Source organism: Lutjanus erythropterus, chromosome 4, assembly GCF_056507025.1.
Source record: "Lutjanus erythropterus isolate fLutEry1 chromosome 4, fLutEry1.hap2, whole genome shotgun sequence".
Classification (NCBI taxonomy): Eukaryota; Metazoa; Chordata; class Actinopteri; order Lutjaniformes; family Lutjanidae; genus Lutjanus; species Lutjanus erythropterus.
The window spans coordinates 36,187,931-36,207,290 of NC_139320.1; the positions used below are offsets into that span (position 1 = coordinate 36,187,931).

At 37.7% G+C, this 19,360-nt stretch overlaps 3 protein-coding genes across 3 annotated transcripts; all 3 read left to right on the forward strand.

Annotated features, from left to right (window-relative positions):
- Positions 1-993: 993 nt before the first annotated feature.
- Positions 994-4,575, forward strand: LOC146328814 (extracellular calcium-sensing receptor-like). Its single transcript, XM_084716510.1, has 6 exons — positions 994-1,304; positions 1,565-1,862; positions 2,023-2,817; positions 2,976-3,203; positions 3,396-3,519; positions 3,680-4,575. Exons 1-6 carry the CDS (start codon positions 994-996, stop codon positions 4,573-4,575), a joined length of 2,652 nt encoding a protein of 883 aa, XP_084572636.1.
- Positions 4,576-7,761: 3,186 nt separating this feature from the next.
- LOC146328815 (extracellular calcium-sensing receptor-like) lies at positions 7,762-11,368 on the forward strand. Its single transcript, XM_084716509.1, has 6 exons — positions 7,762-8,072; positions 8,330-8,627; positions 8,799-9,593; positions 9,769-9,996; positions 10,189-10,312; positions 10,473-11,368. Exons 1-6 carry the CDS (start codon positions 7,762-7,764, stop codon positions 11,366-11,368), a joined length of 2,652 nt encoding a protein of 883 aa, XP_084572635.1.
- Positions 11,369-14,328: 2,960 nt separating this feature from the next.
- LOC146328816 (extracellular calcium-sensing receptor-like) lies at positions 14,329-19,000 on the forward strand. The gene is made up of 6 exons (XM_084716512.1): positions 14,329-14,616; positions 14,802-15,099; positions 15,262-16,056; positions 16,228-16,455; positions 16,646-16,769; positions 18,090-19,000. The coding sequence occupies exons 1-6, from the start codon at positions 14,384-14,386 to the stop codon at positions 18,998-19,000; spliced, it is 2,589 nt and encodes an 862-aa protein (XP_084572638.1). The 5' UTR covers positions 14,329-14,383.
- Positions 19,001-19,360: the final 360 nt, after the last annotated feature.

Sequence of the window (19,360 nt, forward strand, 5' to 3'; positions counted from 1 at the left end):
GCACCATAACATCTAGGTCTTTGCAGATTATTATTAAGAAATGGAAAGATTAAGATATAGCAGAAAAAATCGCATTAATTTAACATTTTTTCTAAGAAATAAAATAACACATTACATTATATGTAAAAAAAGTGTTTGTTTTTTATACAAATATATTTTTATAAAGTATTACATTATTGGCAGTTAGTACATAAATGTAGTTATTACATTATTGTCTGCTACTGTTGCTGTCAAGAAATTCAGAAAATGACCACTGCATTTTTGATAAACAATAGCTGTCAGTGTCAAACTCACTGACAAACAAGACAACTTGTGTTTTGCATTTAAATGATTTTAATGTGAAGCTTCAGCAGTAGCAGATGTTTTGTTTGCCTGAGCAGTAACTTAATTTTTAATTTTAATTTTGAATCATCAGCGGCCAGTTTGTAATACTGTTTTGAGCTATTTGCAGTGTTTGTATATTTGGCTATATTTTCTGACTTTGCAGTATAAAATTAATATAGGTGTTTTCTTAAGTTGTTGGTGTTTTGTGCATTTGTTTGTGTTTTAGAATTTGCAGCATGTTGTGTTTTCAGGGTCACCACAGACTTTAGCTAAACAGATATAACAAGAGACTGTATGCTACCTGCCCAACACTAAGACAAATTTGGCAACTACCCATTAGCTTTGTGTATTGTCCCTAAGATGCCCAAACAAACAAACAAACAAAAGAGTTAATTCATTTTTAAAAGGCTATACTGTTCTGTGGAATTTAAGCAAACCTAATAAGTCTAACTTTCTCAACTGCAGATCATCATCAGTCTGCATTATTAGCAATTCAAGTATAAACCGTGCCAGAATAATGTTCTCGTTAATGTAACAGCACAAATGAATATTCCTAAACGATACATTAAGATATTCAAAATAGGCTATTGCTCAAAACTCTTTTTTTGTCTGGACACCTCGCTCCTCTCAACCAACCCGGTATGTCTATTTTTTTTATGCTGCGCGAAAATGTATAATTATCAGTTGAAGCTTCTGATTTACATTAAAGTACATGTGATGCCACCCAGTGGTTTAGTTCTCTTAGACATGACATCCACACAAAGATGGCCAGAGAAGGGTTGGAGACTCTTACAGCTGCTGTTGTTGGCGTCTTTCTCTCAGGCTGAGGAGCTGGTGTGCAGACGGAGGGGGGATCCCGAAAACCCTCAGTTATCTAAGAATGGGGACATTATGTTGGGGGGAATCTTCTCTTTCCATGACAGGTGGAAGAACAGACAAGATACCTACATGCACAAACCACTGCCATTGCAGTGCACCAGGTAAATTATACTGTAAATATATTTTTAGATTTAAATTACTGAGTAGAGATACAGAACATGTAGAAAAGGGTTATCAAACTGAATGTTGAAATCAAAAATGTTTGCTGATTTTATATTTTTTCTACTCATATATTTTTATTACATATTTATATTTCCTGTGGGTATCAATACCATCAAATATAATTTATTATGCTGTTGTTTTGTTTTATTTGTTGTTTTATTTATTTTGTTAAATTTCAACTATCTATAACCACATATAGGTTGAATTTCAGAGGGTTCCAGTTTGCTCAGGCTATGCTCTTTGCCATAGAAGAGATTAATAACAGCACAGACCTACTGCCTGGTATCTCTCTGGGCTATAAGATCTATGATTCATGTGTCTTCATTGCCAGAAGTGTGAGGGTCGCACTGGACTTGATTAATGGTAATGAAATGGTATCTGCACAATCTGAAACACCATGTACAAGACCTGCCCAAGTGCAGGCCATCATGGGAGAGACCTTTTCCTCTCTTTGCATGGCCATAGCTACTGTCATTGGACCCTTTCATATCCCACTGGTGGGTAAGATTGGTAAAAAGTGAAATTATATTTGTGAAAAAAACAAACAAAAAACAACATATTATCCTACTTATTACACTTCTAGTCAGTCAGAGAAACATGTTTTAAAGAATACTTATTTTATATCTTTGTCTTGTGATCATTTTTCTTTTCTTTTAGATCAGCCACTTTGCTACTTGTGCTTGTCTCAGTGATAAAACCAAGTACCCATCCTTCCTCAGAACAATACCCAGTGACTACTACCAGAGCAGAGCTCTGGCCCAGTTGGTTAAGTACTTTGGTTGGACTTGGGTTGGAGCTATTAGAACAAATGATGATTATGGCAATAATGGCATGGCCACATTTACAGAAACTGCCCAGCAGCTGGGCATCTGTCTGGAGTACTCTGTAGCTGTCTTTAGAAATGATCCACCAGACAAAATACAAAATATAATTGACATTATCAAAGCTTCCACCTCCAAGGTGATTGTCACTTTCCTTCTCCCCTCTGAGATGCATTTGGTAATGCATGAGTTTTCTCACCACAACCTGACTGGGTACCAGTGGGTCGGTACTGAGGGCTGGGTGTTTGATTCACAAACTGCAGCCATGGACAGGCATCACATTCTGGATGGTGTCATAGGCCTATCCACACCTGAAGCACATGTCAGTGGCCTGAGAAAGTTCATGTTAGATTTGAAGCTGTTCAATTCATCTAGTAATGAATTGTTTACAGAATTTTGGGAGGCATTATTTAACTGCAAGTTTAAGCTGTCAAAGTCATCAGCAGTGAATCAGAGAGAATGTACTGGACATGAAGATCTGACTGGAGTGAAAAACAGCTTCACTGATATGTCATTCATGCCTATATTTTACAATATTTATAAAGGGGTGTATGCTGTGGCCCATGCACTTCATAGTATTCTCAGCTGTAATACAACATGTAATAACAACGCGCATCTAGATCCTTTCACAGTGAGTTGAACACCAAAGACTTAAATAGTAGTTTTATGTCAAGTCACATCAACAAAGCAAATTTTGACTAATGTTGCAGTCTTTCTATCATCATTTTGAGACAATGTGCCTCCAAAATGGTTGTCAAATAATGTCTGCATTGATGCATATCTTCTTAGATTTTACAGCACATCAAAAAGATTCAGTTCAAAACAAAGGAAGGAGATGAGGTTTACTTTAATGAGAATGGAGATCCAGCAGCAAAGTATGAAATTATAAACTGGCAGCCCACAGAAAATGGAAATGTGGAATTTGTCACAGTTGGTCTTTATGACTCATCTTTACCTGCAGACAAACAGCTGAATCTGCAAAATAAGTCTTTATTTTGGGCACAGAACTCACAACAGGTAAGCGACTATGTGACCTCTAAATATTAATGGAAAGTGATTTGAATTGCTATAATTGTATTTATGAGTTATTGTCATTTAATAAATATAATTGGTCTCACTGCAGCCAAATTAATAACAGATGCTTGCAAAGACAACATCTGTCAAAGTAAATTCCCAAACATTTTTCTCATAGTTGTCTTGTTCATTCAGGTACCTTTGTCAGTTTGCAGTGAGAAATGTCCCCCAGGAACTCGAAAGGTTCTGCAGAAAGGAAAACCTCTCTGCTGTTATGACTGTTTAAGATGTGCAGAGGGAGAAATAAGCAACATTACAGGTTAAGTATATTAAATGCAAAAATTGCTTTAAAATTTTTGTTTTTGTTTGAACACATTTCTTATTTGGTCATTATGTCTTGAAGTGGATGAAGGAATAGTTGTAACAAAGTCAGAGCAAAAGACCAAATGTAGAACACCTGCTTCAATATTATTTTTCAGACTCTATCACCTGTGTGAGATGTGACCCTGAGTTCTGGTCAAATGAGAGAAGAGATGTCTGTGTAAAGAAGGAGGCAGAGTTTCTATCATATGAAGAGATTATGGGAGCACTGCTCACTGCAGCCTCTCTATTTGGAACATGCCTGACTGCTGTTGTGGCATTTATTTTCTTCAGATACAGACAGACTCCTGTTGTCAGAGCCAACAACTCTGAGCTGAGCTTCCTGCTGCTCTTCTCCTTGAGTCTGTGTTTCCTGTGTTCTCTGACCTTCATCGGCCGGCCCTCTGAGTGGTCCTGCATGCTGCGACACACAGCGTTCGGCATCACCTTTGTCCTCTGTATCTCTTGTGTTCTGGGGAAAACAATAGTGGTGTTAATGGCCTTCAGAGCCACACTTCCAGGAAGTAATGTGATGAAATGGTTTGGGCCTGTGCAGCAGAAACTCAGTGTTCTGGGTTTCACTCTTATACAAGTTATCATATGTATCCTCTGGTTAACAATTTCTCCTCCTTTTCCCTACAAGAATTTTACGATGTTCAAGGGCAAAATCATCTTGGAGTGTGCTCTGGGCTCAGCTGTAGGCTTTTGGGCCGTACTTGGGTACATAGGATTTCTGGCCATGTTATGTTTTATTCTCGCTTTTCTGGCTCGAAAACTTCCTGATAATTTCAATGAAGCCAAATTTATCACCTTCAGCATGCTGATATTCTGTGCAGTATGGATCACTTTTATCCCAGCGTATGTCAGCTCTCCTGGGAAGTTCAGTGTAGCTGTTGAGATATTTGCTATTCTGGCTTCAAGTTTTGGACTGCTCATTTGTATTTTTATTCCAAAGTGCTATATTATCTTATTGAAACCAGGGAAGAATACTAAAAAGAATGTGATGGGGAAGTAGGCACCAAAATCAACTTAAATGTTAAATATTATGGTGACAAAGGTATTCTAGTGCCAGCATAATCTTTCCATAATAAATTGTTTACTAGTCTGCCAAGTAAACATTACATTGAGGACATAGCATATTGACATGGCAGCATGTAATACATAATCATATAAACCAAATCATATATTTAAGTACAAATTAATGCACAAGCCCAATACGCAATTCTTACTGATTTCACAGCCATTAATACATTTGATGAAATTTTAATCAAACCATAACAAATTTTCACAGGAAAAACATCTTTATGTTGACTTATTTGGTTTCTTCTGGTCTCCAGAGGCAGGCTTCCAAACCTGACAACTTCCCACTTGCTGTTCAACATATGTAAAGCCCTGCCATGAGCTTTAGAGCTGACTGGCCCAGCTTGAAGAACAGAGGCTGCTCCTCTTGGTTCTGCTAATGGGAGAGGGAAACTGTATGTTGACTGCAAGGTTCAGCACAACCAGCAGAAATTGCCAAGTATGGTGACTTTATTAGAGGAATCTTTTGTTTTTGCATGTGCAAAGACTATGTGAATACTTTAACACATTTTAGACCATTCCAAAGTGAGAATGGAAAAAATGTAGATTTGGCCTATACATTTCTAATAGTTCAAGTGTATTTTACGAACATGAAGATATTTTGCTTTATTTTATCAACTGCCACCCCAGCATATCTCTGTTGCTTTGTTTTTTTTTTGTTACAGTCAGAAACTCTATTGTTTCTAAGATCTAAAAACCCACTTTATGCCACATGCACACTGCCAACTGTCAGACAGAAAGTTAGCAAGGCCATGAAGCCCTCAGCTAATAGAGAGATGGAACAAGGAGCCCTTACACTGTTTTTTGCTGTCTTCTTTCGTTTGCACTTGCCTGCAGCTGCTAAGTCAGCAGCACTTGTAACATGGGTAATGGCTAATGTTAGATGCCCTAGCCTCACCGTCTTGCTGGTGGTTTTTGAGGTGGAGGGTATGTCAGAGTCTCATGCTTGTGAAGTTACAAAACAATCCTTTCTGGCTCACAAGAGTGAATGTAAGTTGGGATTTGGCTGGAGACCATCCTGTTTAGAAAGTCCCATTCTTTGTCATTATTCCTACAATATCCCTTCAACCAAATATGAAGCTGACGTAGATGGCTAAGCTTCACATCACCAAAACTTAGGGGACAGACAGTTGACGAAGTGCACGAACTCTTTGATGAAAATCTCTGACTTGATATTTTAAGTTGTGGTGCAGACATCGTGGCTGACTGCAGGAGCAGAGTTGTGAGTTTGAGTCAGCTGCAGATCAGCGAGTTTAATGACCCTACTGTCCAGAGAGTGGTCAGTGTTTTAAAGGGCTAACCTTGCCACTCATGACAAAGACCCACAGCTCCGAGTTGCAGGAGTGGAGCAGGGGTTAGGAAAGATGGGCTGCATGTCATCACCCAGAGCCAGGGCATTGACCTCCAGTGCTGACATAACCGGACCTTGGAGTGGCATCATTGTGTGTGGCGGAGGCTGAGTGCTGAGTGGACAAACTGGGACCTGTGTTGCCACAGCAGGATGAGCTGAAAGTGCAGATATGTCTTGAGAAGTGTCAATGAATGAAAACCCCAGGATTAGCTCATTCATCCCCAGAAACCAAGTTTAATTCAGAAGTCAGGCACAGTTGGCAGTTTTTCATCATTCTCTGAGCAGTGGTGATCTTACTTGATGTTGCGCCCATCATATGTCTGTGAATCTGCATATTATTAAGGCTGTGACGGTATGGATTTTTACTTGCTGTGGTGAAAAACATAAACCCATGGGTTGCTGGTTTATTGTGATTGCCCACGCTATAAAAATAAATTGAAAAAAAAAAGTTTTATTGGACTTCATTGAAGGATACTAAGAGTAGCGTAGCTCTTTTAAGAAATAGGGCACTGTGTCATGTGTATGTGTAGCGTGAAGTGCTGCTCGTGGAGCACTGGAGAAGGTTCGCAGTTAGTTGTCAATTGGGCAGTAAATGTACAGTACAGGTTACAGTGAGTCAGTTAAATGCTGCAGCTACTCAAGACGAAGAAAAGACTTGTCTGTTTTTCCCTAACTGCTGCAAAAGTGAAGGGAATGAGCTCCAAAGTAAGCAGCAGTTTAAGGCTCAGATTACAAAGCTTCTTAAATGGATATGATCTCACCACCTATCTCTCACGGGGCACCATAACATCTAGGTCTTTGCAGATTATTATTAAGAAATAGAAAGATTAAGATATAGCAGAAAAAATCGCATTAATTTTACATTTTTTCTAAGAAATAAAATAACACATTACATCATATGTAAAAAAGTGTTTGTTTTTTATACAAATATATTTTTATAAAGTATTACATCATTGGCAGTTAGTACATAAATGTAGTTATTACATTATTGTCTGCTACTGTTGCTGTCAAGAAATTCTGAAAATGACCACTGCATTTTTGATAAACAATAGCTGTCAGTGTCAAACTCACTGACAAACAAGACAACTTGTAATTTGCATTTAAATGATTTTAATGTAAAGCTTCAGCAGTAGCAGATGTTTTGTTTGCCTGAGCAGTAACTTAATTTTTAATTTTAATTTTGAATCATCAGCGGCCAGTTTGTAATACTGTTTTGAGCTATTTGCAGTGTTTGTATATTTGGCTATATTTTCTGACTTTGCAGTATAAAATTAATATAGGTGTTTTCTTAAGTTGTTGGTGTTTTGTGCATTTGTTTGTGTTTTAGAATTTGCAGCATGTTGTGTTTTCAGGGTCACCACAGACTTTAGCTAAACAGATATAACAAGAGACTGTATGCTACCTGCCCAACACTAAGACAAATTTGGCAACTACCCATTAGCTTTGTGTATTGTCCCTAAGATGCCCAAACAAACAAACAAACAAAAGAGTTAATTCATTTTTAAAAGGCTATACTGTTCTGTGGAATTTAAGCAAACCTAATAAGTCTAACTTTCTCAACTGCAGATCATCATCAGTCTGCATTATTAGCAATTCAAGTATAAACCGTGCCAGAATAATGTTCTCGTTAATGTAACAGCACAAATGAATATTCCTAAACGATACATTAAGATATTCAAAATAGGCTATTGCTCAAAACTCTTTTTTTGTCTGGACACCTCCCTCCTCTCAACCAACCTGGTATGTCTATTTTTTTTATGCTGCGCCAAAATGTATAATTATCAGTTGAAGCTTCTGATTTACATTAAAGTACATGTGATGCCACCCAGTGGTTTAGTTCTCTTAGACATGACATCCACACAAAAATGGCCAGAGAAGGGTTGGAGACTCTTACAGCTGCTGTTGTTGGCGTCTTTCACTCAGGCTGAGGAGCTGGTGTGCAGACGGAGGGGGGATCCCGAAAACCCTCAGTTATCTAAGAATGGGGACATTATGTTGGGGGGAATCTTCTCTTTCCATGACAGGTGGAAGAACAGACAAGATACCTACATGCACAAACCACTGCCATTGCAGTGCACCAGGTAAATTATACTGTAAATATATTTTTAGATTTAAATTACTGAGTAGAGATACAGAACAGGTAGAAAAGGGTTATCAAACTGAATATTGAAATCAAAAATGTTTGCTGATTTTATATTTTTTCTACTCATATATTTTTATTACATATTTATATTTCCTGTGGGTATCAATACCATCAAATGTAATTTACTATGCTGTTGTTTTGTTTTATTTCAAGGACAAATTAATTGAAATTTCAACTATCTATAACCACATATAGGTTGAATTTCAGAGGGTTCCAGTATGCTCAGGCTATGCTTTTTGCCATAGAGGAGATTAATAACAGCACAGACCTGCTGCCTGGTATCTCTCTGGGCTATAAGATCTATGATTCATGTGTCTTCATTGCCAGAAGTGTGAGGGTCGCACTGGACTTGATTAATGGTAATGAAATGGTATCTGCACAATCTGAAACACCATGTACAAGACCTGCCCAAGTGCAGGCCATCATGGGAGAGACCTTTTCCTCTCTTTGCATGGCCATAGCTACTGTCATTGGACCCTTTCATATCCCACTGGTGGGTAAGATTGGTAAAAAGTGAAATTATATTTGTGAAAAAAACAAACAAAAAAAACAAAAACAAAAACATATTATCCTACTTATTACACTTCTAGTCAGTCAGAGAAACATGTTTTAAATAATACTTATTTTATATCTTTGTCTTGTGATCATTTTTCTTTTCTTTTAGATCAGCCACTATGCTACTTGTGCTTGTCTCAGTGATAAAACCAAGTACCCATCCTTCCTCAGAACAATACCCAGTGACTACTACCAGAGCAGAGCTCTGGCCCACTTGGTTAAGTACTTTGGTTGGACTTGGGTTGGAGCTATTAGAACAAATGATGATTATGGCAATAATGGCATGGCCACATTTACAGAAACTGCCCAGCAGCTGGGCATCTGTCTGGAGTACTCTGTAGCTGTCTTTAGAAATGATCCACCAGACAAAATACAAAATATAATTGACATTATCAAAGCTTCCACCTCCAAGGTGATTGTCACTTTCCTTCTCCCCTCTGAGATGCATTTGGTAATGCATGAGTTTTCTCACCACAACCTGACTGGGTACCAGTGGGTCGGTACTGAGGGCTGGGTGTTTGATTCACAAACTGCAGCCATGGACAGGCATCACATTCTGGATGGTGTCATAGGCCTATCCACACCTGAAGCACATGTCAGTGGCCTGAGAAAGTTCATGTTAGATTTGAAGCTGTTCAATTCATCTAGTAATGAATTGTTTACAGAATTTTGGGAGGCATTATTTAACTGCAAGTTTAAGCTGTCAAAGTCATCAGCAGTGAATCAGAGAGAATGTACTGGAAATGAAGATCTGACTGGAGTGAAAAACAGCTTCACTGATATGTCACTCATGCCTATATTTTACAATATTTATAAAGGGGTGTATGCTGTGGCCCATGCACTTCATAATATTCTCAGCTGTAATAAAACATGTAATAACAACACGCAACTAGATCCTTTCACAGTGAGTTGAACACCAAAGACTTATAGTATAAGTATAGTATAATAGTAGTTTTATGTCAAGTCACATCAACAAAGCAAATTTTGACTAATGTTGCAGTCTTTCTATCATCATGTTGAGACAATGTGCCTCCAAAATGGTTGTCAAATAATGTCTGCATTGATGCATATCTTCTTAGATTTTACAGCACATCAAAAAGATTCAGTTCAAAACAAAGGAAGGAGATGAGGTTTACTTTAATGAGAATGGAGATCCAGCAGCAAAGTATGAAATTATAAACTGGCAGCCAACAGAAAATGGAAATGTGGAATTTGTCACAGTTGGTCTTTATGATTCATCTTTACCTGCAGACAAACAGCTGAATCTGCAAAATAAGTCTCTATTTTGGGCACAGAACTCACAACAGGTAAGCGACACTGTGACCTCTAAATATTAATGGAAAGTGATTTGAATTGCTATAATTGGATTTATGAGTTATTGTCATTTAATAAATATAATTGGTCTCAAAGCAGCCAAATTAATAACAGATGCTTGCAAAGACAACATCTGTCAAAGTAAATTCCCAAACATTTTCCTCATAGTTGTCTTGTTCATTCAGGTGCCTTTGTCAGTTTGCAGTGAGAAATGTCTCCCAGGAACTCGAAAGGTTCTGCAGAAAGGAAAACCTCTCTGCTGTTATGACTGTTTAAGATGTGCAGAGGGAGAAATAAGCAACATTACAGGTTAAGTATATTAAATGCAAAAATTGCTTTAAAGTTTTTGTTTTTGTTTGAACACATTTCTTATTTGGTCATTATGTCTTGAAGTGGATGAAGGAATAGTTGTAACAAAGCCAGAGCAAAAGACCAAATGTAGAACACCTGCTTCAATATTATTTTTCAGACTCTATCACCTGTGTGAGATGTGACCCTGAGTTCTGGTCAAATGAGAGAAGAGATGTCTGTGTAAAGAAGGAGGCAGAGTTTCTATCATATGAAGAGATTATGGGAGCACTGCTCACTGCAGCCTCTCTGTTTGGAACATGTCTGACTGCTGTTGTGGCATTTATTTTCTTCAGATACAGACAGACTCCTATTGTCAGAGCCAACAACTCTGAGCTGAGCTTCCTGCTGCTCTTCTCCTTGTCTCTTTGTTTCCTGTGTTCTCTGACCTTCATCGGCCGGCCCTCTGAGTGGTCCTGTATGCTGAGACACACAGCGTTCGGCATCACCTTTGTCCTCTGTATCTCTTGTGTTCTGGGGAAAACAATAGTGGTGTTAATGGCCTTCAGAGCCACACTTCCAGGTAGTAATGTGATGAAATGGTTTGGGCCTGTGCAGCAGAAACTCAGTGTTCTGGGTTTCACTCTTATACAAGTTGTCATATGTATCCTCTGGTTAACAATTTCTCCTCCTTTTCCCTACAAGAATTTTACGATGTTCAAGGACAAAATCATCTTGGAGTGTGCTCTGGGATCAGCTGTAGGATTTTGGTCTGTACTTGGGTACATAGGATTTCTGGCCATGTTATGTTTTATTCTCGCTTTTCTGGCTCGAAAACTTCCTGATAATTTCAATGAAGCCAAATTTATCACTTTCAGCATGCTGATATTCTGTGCAGTATGGATCACTTTTATCCCAGCGTATGTCAGCTCTCCTGGGAAGTTCAGTGTAGCTGTTGAGATATTTGCTATTCTGGCTTCAAGTTTTGGACTCCTCATTTGTATTTTCATTCCAAAGTGCTATATTATCTTATTGAAACCAGAGAAGAATACTAAAAAGAACATGATGGGGAAGTAGGCACCAATATCAACTTAAATGTTAAATATTATGGTGACAACGGTATTCTAGTGCCAGCATAATCTTTCCATAATAAATTGTTTACTAGTCTGCCAAGTAAACATTACATTGAGGACATAGCATATTGACATGGCAGCATGTAATACATAATCATATAAACCAAATCATATATTTAAGTACAAATTAATGCACAAGCCTAATACGCAATTCTTACTGATTTCACAGCCATTAATACATTTGATGAAATTTTAATCAAACTATAACAATTTTTCACAGGAAAAACATCTTTATGTTGACTTATTTGGTTTCTTCTGGTCTCCAGAGGCAGGCTTCCAAACCTGACAACTTCCCACTTGCTGTTCAACATATGTAAAGCCCTGCCATGAGCTTTAGAGCTGACTGGCCCAGCTTGAAGAACAGAGGCTGCTCCTCTTGGTTCTGCTAATGGGAGAGGGAAACTGTATGTTGACTGCAAGGTTCAGCACAACCAGCAGAAATTGCCCAGTATGGTGACTTTATTAGAGGAATCTTTTGTTTTTGCATGTGCAAAGACTATGTAAATACTTTAACACATTTTAGACCATTCCAAAGTGAGAATGGAAAAAATGTAGATTTGGCCTATATATTTCTAATAGTTCAAGTGTATTTTACTAACATGAAGATATTTTGCTTTATTTTATCAACTGCCACCCCAGCATATCTCTGTTGCTTTGTTTTTTTTGTTACAGTCAGAAACTCTATTGTTTCTAAGATCTAAAAACCCACTTTATGCCACATGCACACTGCCAACTGTCAGACAGAAAGTTAGCAAGGCCTTGAAGCCCTCAGCTAATAGAGAGATGGAACAAGGAGCCCTTACACTGTTTTTTGCTGTCTTCTTTCGTTTGCACTTGCCTGCAGCTGCTAAGTCAGCAGCACTTGTAACATGGGTAATGGCTAATGTTAGATGCCCTAGCCTCACTGTCTTGCTGGTGGTTTTTGAGGTGAAGGGTATGTCAGAGTCTCATGCTTGTGAAGTTACAAAACAATCCTTTCTGGCTCACAAGAGTGAATGTAAGTTGGGATAATAATTCAGCTCACTGACCAATATGTTTTAAATGTACAATATGTGGATTCTGTCATTAGTCTTTCTCGCATTAAAACAATCACAAAAGGTGCACCTTGGTGATAATTTGAAGTGGTATGGGATCATGGGAGTTGTTATCATCACTGTTTAACAACCAGCATAGCTAATTAATATCTATCTGACATGACTCAAGTGGAACTCATGTTGATGGAAGAGATAATATTTAAGTTTTATTCACGTCAACATGTCTCAGTGACTTCCTTCCTTCCTCTTTGACATATCTGACGTATCTGTGCTTCTTCCATAAATTGTAGAAACTAGCAACTAGCTAGTAGGAAACACACTGTTACCTTGAAGCTTTTATGGATTTCTAGAATTTCTGGATTTCTTTTTGTTTTTATACATTTGAATACAGAAATGTTACATATCATAGCTTGAATAATATGTAAGTTTACCGTTATGGATAGGTGAAGCACAGTGATTTAGTATGTTAGCTACATCACATTGCACAAGGATTGTTATTAATAGATAATATAGAATGTGTTGAATTCATGTCAATATGTATTTTCAGTCACATTTAAATTAACATTAATTAAACAATAATGTAACAACCCCCGGTAGTAACTTTGAGGATCTCCCAGAAGTCGCAGAGCCCCTGTGAAAGACCCAGAAGCTACACAGGTGGTGGAGATCAAAACAGAGCTGAAAGAAAAGTGAATACTGACTTACATTCATCAGGTGGACACTAACACAACTCCAAATGAATGCTAATACAGCTGTCTGCTTGATATGTAATAAGCTAACATATTTGCTCACACAATGCCGATATTGCTTTTATAATGTGATAATGTTGTCTTTACATCCTATTGTACTGGCCTCAACTGTACGCAAAAACAAAACAAAACAAAAAAAAAAAAAAAAAATCAAGACTGAAATATTGTAGAAGTTGGTGGCTAGCTGACACAGGCCAGGAGGATCACAGGCTAGCTATTTCAGAACAAGAAGGTTGCAGGCTCTTAAACCCAAGTCTAACTGAATGGAGAGTAAGCTGACTTGAAATACGGTTGCTAGCAGACTAGGAAGCTATAGCAGGCTGGGAATCAGAGGTGTTGTCCTAGATGTTTGCCGATAATGTTTTTGCTGAGACCACATATTGATGATGCACAGCAGTGTAGACAAAAAACCAAGACGAAGTTTGTTCTCAACCACGAGCAACAAGTGAGTAGACCCAAGATGTAGATGTGAGATCAAAAAAGTGCAGATAAAAAGATGTAATGAAATGAAGGTAAAAAAAAAAAAAAAACAGCTTTCAGATGGTCAGGAAGACACAGGCCAAAATCAGAAAGCAGTTCAACTGCAAACAAATCCAAAAATACAAGCAAAGGAAAGAAATACAAGGAAACATGAGAAAACTTGACACAAAGGTATGAAGACAAACTGGCAGCTAAGGAGGGAAACAGGCAAGCTAAATGCACAGAGGCTAATCAGGGGCAGGTGAAAACAATAAGTAATCAAAAAGTGGTGGAAAAAGACAGAAGGTAAAAATGCAGAAAACAATGAGACAGACAAGAGCTTCAAAAAAATAAGAAAACAAAAGTGAAAAGTGAACTAAAACCCCAAACCAGGACAATTCCTGATAATGGGCACCTCATCTGGCATTATCTCTTACATGTTTAATATGCAAATATGAATTCAATAAAAAAAATATGTCTCCATAATGTTTAAATGTCAAAAATGTGAACCTTTTGTACTGCACAAATGAATATTATTGGCTTATTTCATATAGGTAAGAGTTAAAATAGGCTAAGGTCTAAAACTCTTACTGTTTCTCCCTCCTCTCGCCCCACCTTGTAGATCCACAGAGAAAATAGGTTATGGATAAAACACAATCTTAATTTACATAAAAGTGCATGTGATACCACCCAGTAGTTTAGTTCTCTTAAGACAGCATGACGTCCACTCAGAAGTGGCCAGAGCAAGGTTGGGCTGTCTTACAGCTGTTATTGGTGGCTTCTTTCTCTCAGGCTGAGAAGCCAGTGTGCAGGCAGAGTGGAGATCCAGAGAATCCCCAGCTATCTAAGGCTGGAGACATTGTGTTGGGGGGTATCTTCTCTTTCCACAGCAAATGGAAAAACAAACAAGATACCTACACACACAAACCACTGCCACTGCAATGCACCAGGTAAATGATACTATAGAATTCTATTTAGAATCCAAATATCCAAGAGGAAGGGAATGCAGATGAAAAAAACAGGCATAAGGTTATGAAATTTGAGTTTGAAGATAAGAAATGTTTCTACAATGCTACTTTTTTCTATTTTAAGGATAGTTTTTTGCAACCAAACTACTTTAACTGCCTGTATTAAGGTTGAATTTCAGAGGCTTCCAGTATGCTCAGGCTATGCTGTTTGCAATAGAGGAGATTAATAACAGCACAGACCTACTGCCTGGTATCTTTCTGGGCTATAAGATCTATGATTCCTGTGCCTCCATTGCCAGAAGTGTGAGGGTCGCACTGGACTTGATTAATGGCAATGAAGTGGTATCTGGACTATCCAAAACACCATGTACAAGACCTGCCCAAGTGCAGGCCATCATGGGAGAGACCTTTTCCTCTCCTTGCATGGCTATATCTACTGTTATTGGACCATTTCATATTCCATTGGTGGGTAAGATTAGTAAAAATGAAATTATATTTGTTAAAAATAATTATGATTCTGTAATTCTTTCACTTTGTCATAGCAAAAATGCATTTTAGAAGAAATTGTAGTGTGTTGTGCAAATATTTAATATTTTACATTTTTGGGATATTTTTTTTTTCTTTCAGATCAGCCACTTTGCTACTTGTGCTTGTCTCAGTGATAAAACCAAGTACCCATCCTTCCTCAGAACAATACCCAGTGACTACTACCAGAGCAGAGCTCTGGCCCAATTGGTCAAACACTTTGGTTGGACTTGGGTTGGAGCTATTAGAGCAAATGATGATTATGGCAATAATGGGATGGCTACATTTACAGAAACTGCCAAGCAGCTGGGCATCTGTATAGAGTACTCTGTAGCGTTCTTTAGATCAGATCCACCAGACAAAATACAAATGGTAGTTGAAGTGATCAAGGCTTCCTCTTCCAAGGTGATTGTCACTTTTCTCTCCCCCACAGAGTTGTATGTTATAATAGATGAGATGTCTCACCACAACTTGACTGGGTATCAGTGGGTAGGCACTGAGGCCTGGATCTTTGATTCTGAAACTGCAGCAAGGAATAGGCATCACATTCTGGATGGTGCTATAGGTCTGTCCATCCCCAAAGCACACGTCAGTGGCATGAAAGAGTTCATGTTGGATGTGAAGCCACTCAATTCATCTGGTGATGAATTTTTCATAGAGTTTTGGGAAACATTATTTAACTGCAAGTTCAAGCAGTCAAAGTCATCAGCAGGGAATGGGAAAGAATGTACTGGACATGAAGATCTGACTGGAGTGCAAAACACTTTCACTGATATGTCACTCATGCCTATATTTTACAATGTCTATAAAGGAGTGTATGCTGTGGCCCATGCACTTCATAAAATTCTCAGCTGTAATAAAACATGTAACAACAATGTGCAGCTAGATCCATTTGTGGTGAGCTGAAGAAAAATACTTAATTTATAGCTTTTACATTAAGTCACAGTAACAAAGAAAACTATCTGTATTTAATAGAGAAATTGCTGCAGTCTGTCAATCATACTGTTCACTCAGGAAACATGACAAGTGTTTGTCAGATAATGTCTACATTGATACATATCTTCTTAGATTTTACAGCAAATAAAAAAGATTCACTTCAAAACAAAGGAAGGAGATGAGGTTTACTTTAATGATTATGGAGATCCAGCAGCAAAGTATGAAATTATAAACTGGCAGCCAACAGAAAATGGAAATGTGCACTTTGTCACAGTTGGTCTTTATGATGCATCTTTACCTGCAGACAAACAGCTGAATCTGCAAAATATGTCTTTAAGTTGGGCACAGAACTCACAGCAGGTAAGCTACCACATGATCACTGTAATTGTTTTCTCTTTGAATTGTTATACCTGAAAATGTTATCCGTTATTAGTACAGTGTCATAATGTCTGTTTTTGATGCATCAAAATTAATAATAAATGCTTACAAAGACAACATCTTTTCACAGTAAATCAATAAACATTTTTTCATTGTCATTTTGTTCATTCAGGTACCTTTGTCAGTTTGCAGTGAGAAATGTCCCCCAGGAACTCGAAAGGTTCTGCAGAAAGGAAAACCTGTCTGCTGTTATGACTGTTTAAGATGTGCAGAGGGAGAAATAAGCAACATTACAGGTGTAATAATAATTAATGCAAAACAAAAATCCTCAAAGTTCTCATTTTTTGCATGAAGTACATGAGTTAGTAACTCTTTTAAAGGCAGGCACTCTGACCAGAGAGTGGGGCACAGAGAGATCAATCCAAATAAACTTTAATAAACATTAGTTGGATAATTACAGGTCAGGGGTGAGCATATTTGGGTGAATATGTGGGAAGGGAGGTGTGTGTGTTTGTGTGAATGCAAATAGCTGGTATGCACTACTGCTCACCCATGAACCATCCGCTGAATGAATGTATGTTGCATTCAGGAAATTATGACAACATCAACTACCTTAAAGTGCACTGGAACCAAACTCGAAAAAAGCTCACAGTCCTGAACGGGGCTTGATAACAGAACAGATCAAAAAACAGTAGGCTTTCTTGTAAAGATTATTGCATCAAAAAGCAATACATGACCCAATAATTAAACTAACCAAATGCTGATATATATATATCTGAAACAGGCAGTGATAACTTATTCACTATCTTGAAAAAGTAAATCAAGGTTGATGTCCCATTGTGAAAAAATGATGCAACACAATGGTATTTAAATTTCTCCAACTGTTTTGTGTTGTTTTTAGCCAGTCATAGACCTGTGACAGTGGCATGTAGAGAAATTGAGAAACTGACCACTACAGGGCTCCGGTCAGAGAAAACATAGTCATTAGTTAGATTCACACTCTTTATTGGCAGAATGAAAATGTGTTGTAACATAGTAATGCATTAAAATCCAGTTTCTGAAATATAACACAGAAAACAAAGCATAAATATTTCAGATATTCCTAATAGTCAGCATTAACAAAAATCATTTAAGGACCATAAGGACATGTACATACTTTCTATATGAATACGAAACTAGTGTCCAAACAGTCTTATTACTGAAACAAGTCCTTGCTAACGTTACAACACTGAACCCCACAGCAGTAAAGGAAACCAAAACAAAACATAATTTAAAAATAAGATATCAAAATAGAGGTTTCATAACACACGGCTCTGAATGTTGATAATACAAAAACACAACAAAAGCCTTGAAAGGGAATATAATGGTGTTTGACATTTGAAAAATAAAAAAGCATGAAACTTTAAGTAAACAATAGATATAATGTTTCCTTATTAAAAAATAAGGCACATCAAATGAACAAATATGCTGGAATTACACCTCTTGTACTGTACTTTATCTTGTACATATAAAATCTGAATCATTCATAATGATGCCATAGAGTTACTGTGTCATGCATTTGTTATCGGGTCATCATGTAACAAGCAAGTCTAACGTGCTTCATTATTATTTTTCAGATTCTATCACCTGTGTGAGATGTGACCCTGAGTTCTGGTCAAATGAGAGAAGAGATGCCTGTGTAAAGAAGGAGGCAGAGTTTCTATCATATGAAGAGATTATGGGAGCACTGCTCACTGCAGCCTCTCTGTTTGGAACATGTCTGACTGCTGTTGTGGCATTTATTTTCTTCAGATACAGACAGACTCCTGTTGTCAGAGCCAACAACTCTGAGTTGAGCTTCCTGTTGCTCTTCTCCTTGACTCTGTGTTTCCTGTGTTCTCTGACCTTCATTGGCCGGCCCTCTGAGTGGTCCTGTATGCTGCGACACACAGCGTTCGGCATCACCTTTGTCCTCTGTATCTCTTGTGTTTTGGGGAAAACAATAGTGGTGTTAATGGCCTTCAGAGCCACACTTCCAGGTAGTAATGTGATGAAATGGTTTGGGCCTGTGCAGCAGAAACTCAGTGTTCTGGGTTTCACTCTTATACAAGTTGTCATATGTATCCTCTGGTTAGCAATTTCTCCTCCTTTTCCCTTTAAGAATTTTAAGTTCAAGGACAAAATCATCTTGGAGTGTGCTCTGGGATCAGCTGTAGGCTTTTGGGCTGTACTTGGTTACATAGGACTTCTGGCCATGTTATGTTTTATTCTGGCTTTTCTGGCTCGAAAACTTCCTGATAATTTCAATGAAGCCAAATTTATCACCTTCAGCATGCTGATATTCTGTGCAGTATGGATCACTTTTATCCCAGCGTATGTCAGCTCTCCTGGGAAGTTCAGTGTAGCTGTGGAGATATTTGCTATTCTGGCTTCAAGTTTTGGACTGCTTATTTGTATTTTCATTCCAAAATGTTATATTATCTTACTGAAACCACAGAAGAATACAAAAAAGAATATGATGGGGAAGGGGACACCAAAATCATTTTGAGAACTTAAAATGCAGTAAATATACTGGCAAATGCATTATAGTGCCATTATACATTTTACAGTTTTTAAATTATAAATTAAAATTTGGACCTTCAAGTGGACAACTATCTTCATTTTGAGACTTGCATTCTAGTAATACAATGTAAATGCAATCATATGTATATAATTATGCATAGAATTAGTACAAATAAATTAACAAGCTTCTTTGTTCTCCTTAGACATGAGTTCGACCACAAAAACTTCCTCTATTTTGTTGTTTGTATAAAGCCCTGTCTGAGTTGTAGATCTGAAGCATATGACTCAAAGCATAAGGTACAAGGGTTTTAATTTATTCATGACCAAATCCAAATTCTGAAGTCTG

Bases quoted from the DNA above. Each gene is read 5' to 3' on its own strand.
- LOC146328814 (XM_084716510.1), top strand. From the start codon at position 994: ATGTATAATTATCAGTTGAAGCTTCTGATTTACATTAAAGTACATGTG. The intron at 1,305-1,564 runs GTAAATTATACT...AACCACATATAG, and splicing joins CTGCCATTGCAGTGCACCAG to GTTGAATTTCAGAGGGTTCC. The intron at 1,863-2,022 runs GTGGGTAAGATT...CTTTTCTTTTAG, and splicing joins GACCCTTTCATATCCCACTG to ATCAGCCACTTTGCTACTTG.
- LOC146328815 (XM_084716509.1), top strand. From the start codon at position 7,762: ATGTATAATTATCAGTTGAAGCTTCTGATTTACATTAAAGTACATGTG. The intron at 8,073-8,329 runs GTAAATTATACT...AACCACATATAG, and splicing joins CTGCCATTGCAGTGCACCAG to GTTGAATTTCAGAGGGTTCC. The intron at 9,594-9,768 runs GTGAGTTGAACA...ATATCTTCTTAG, and splicing joins CGCAACTAGATCCTTTCACA to ATTTTACAGCACATCAAAAA.
- LOC146328816 (XM_084716512.1), top strand. From the start codon at position 14,384: ATGACGTCCACTCAGAAGTGGCCAGAGCAAGGTTGGGCTGTCTTACAG. The intron at 14,617-14,801 runs GTAAATGATACT...GCCTGTATTAAG, and splicing joins CTGCCACTGCAATGCACCAG to GTTGAATTTCAGAGGCTTCC. The intron at 15,100-15,261 runs GTGGGTAAGATT...TTTTTCTTTCAG, and splicing joins GACCATTTCATATTCCATTG to ATCAGCCACTTTGCTACTTG.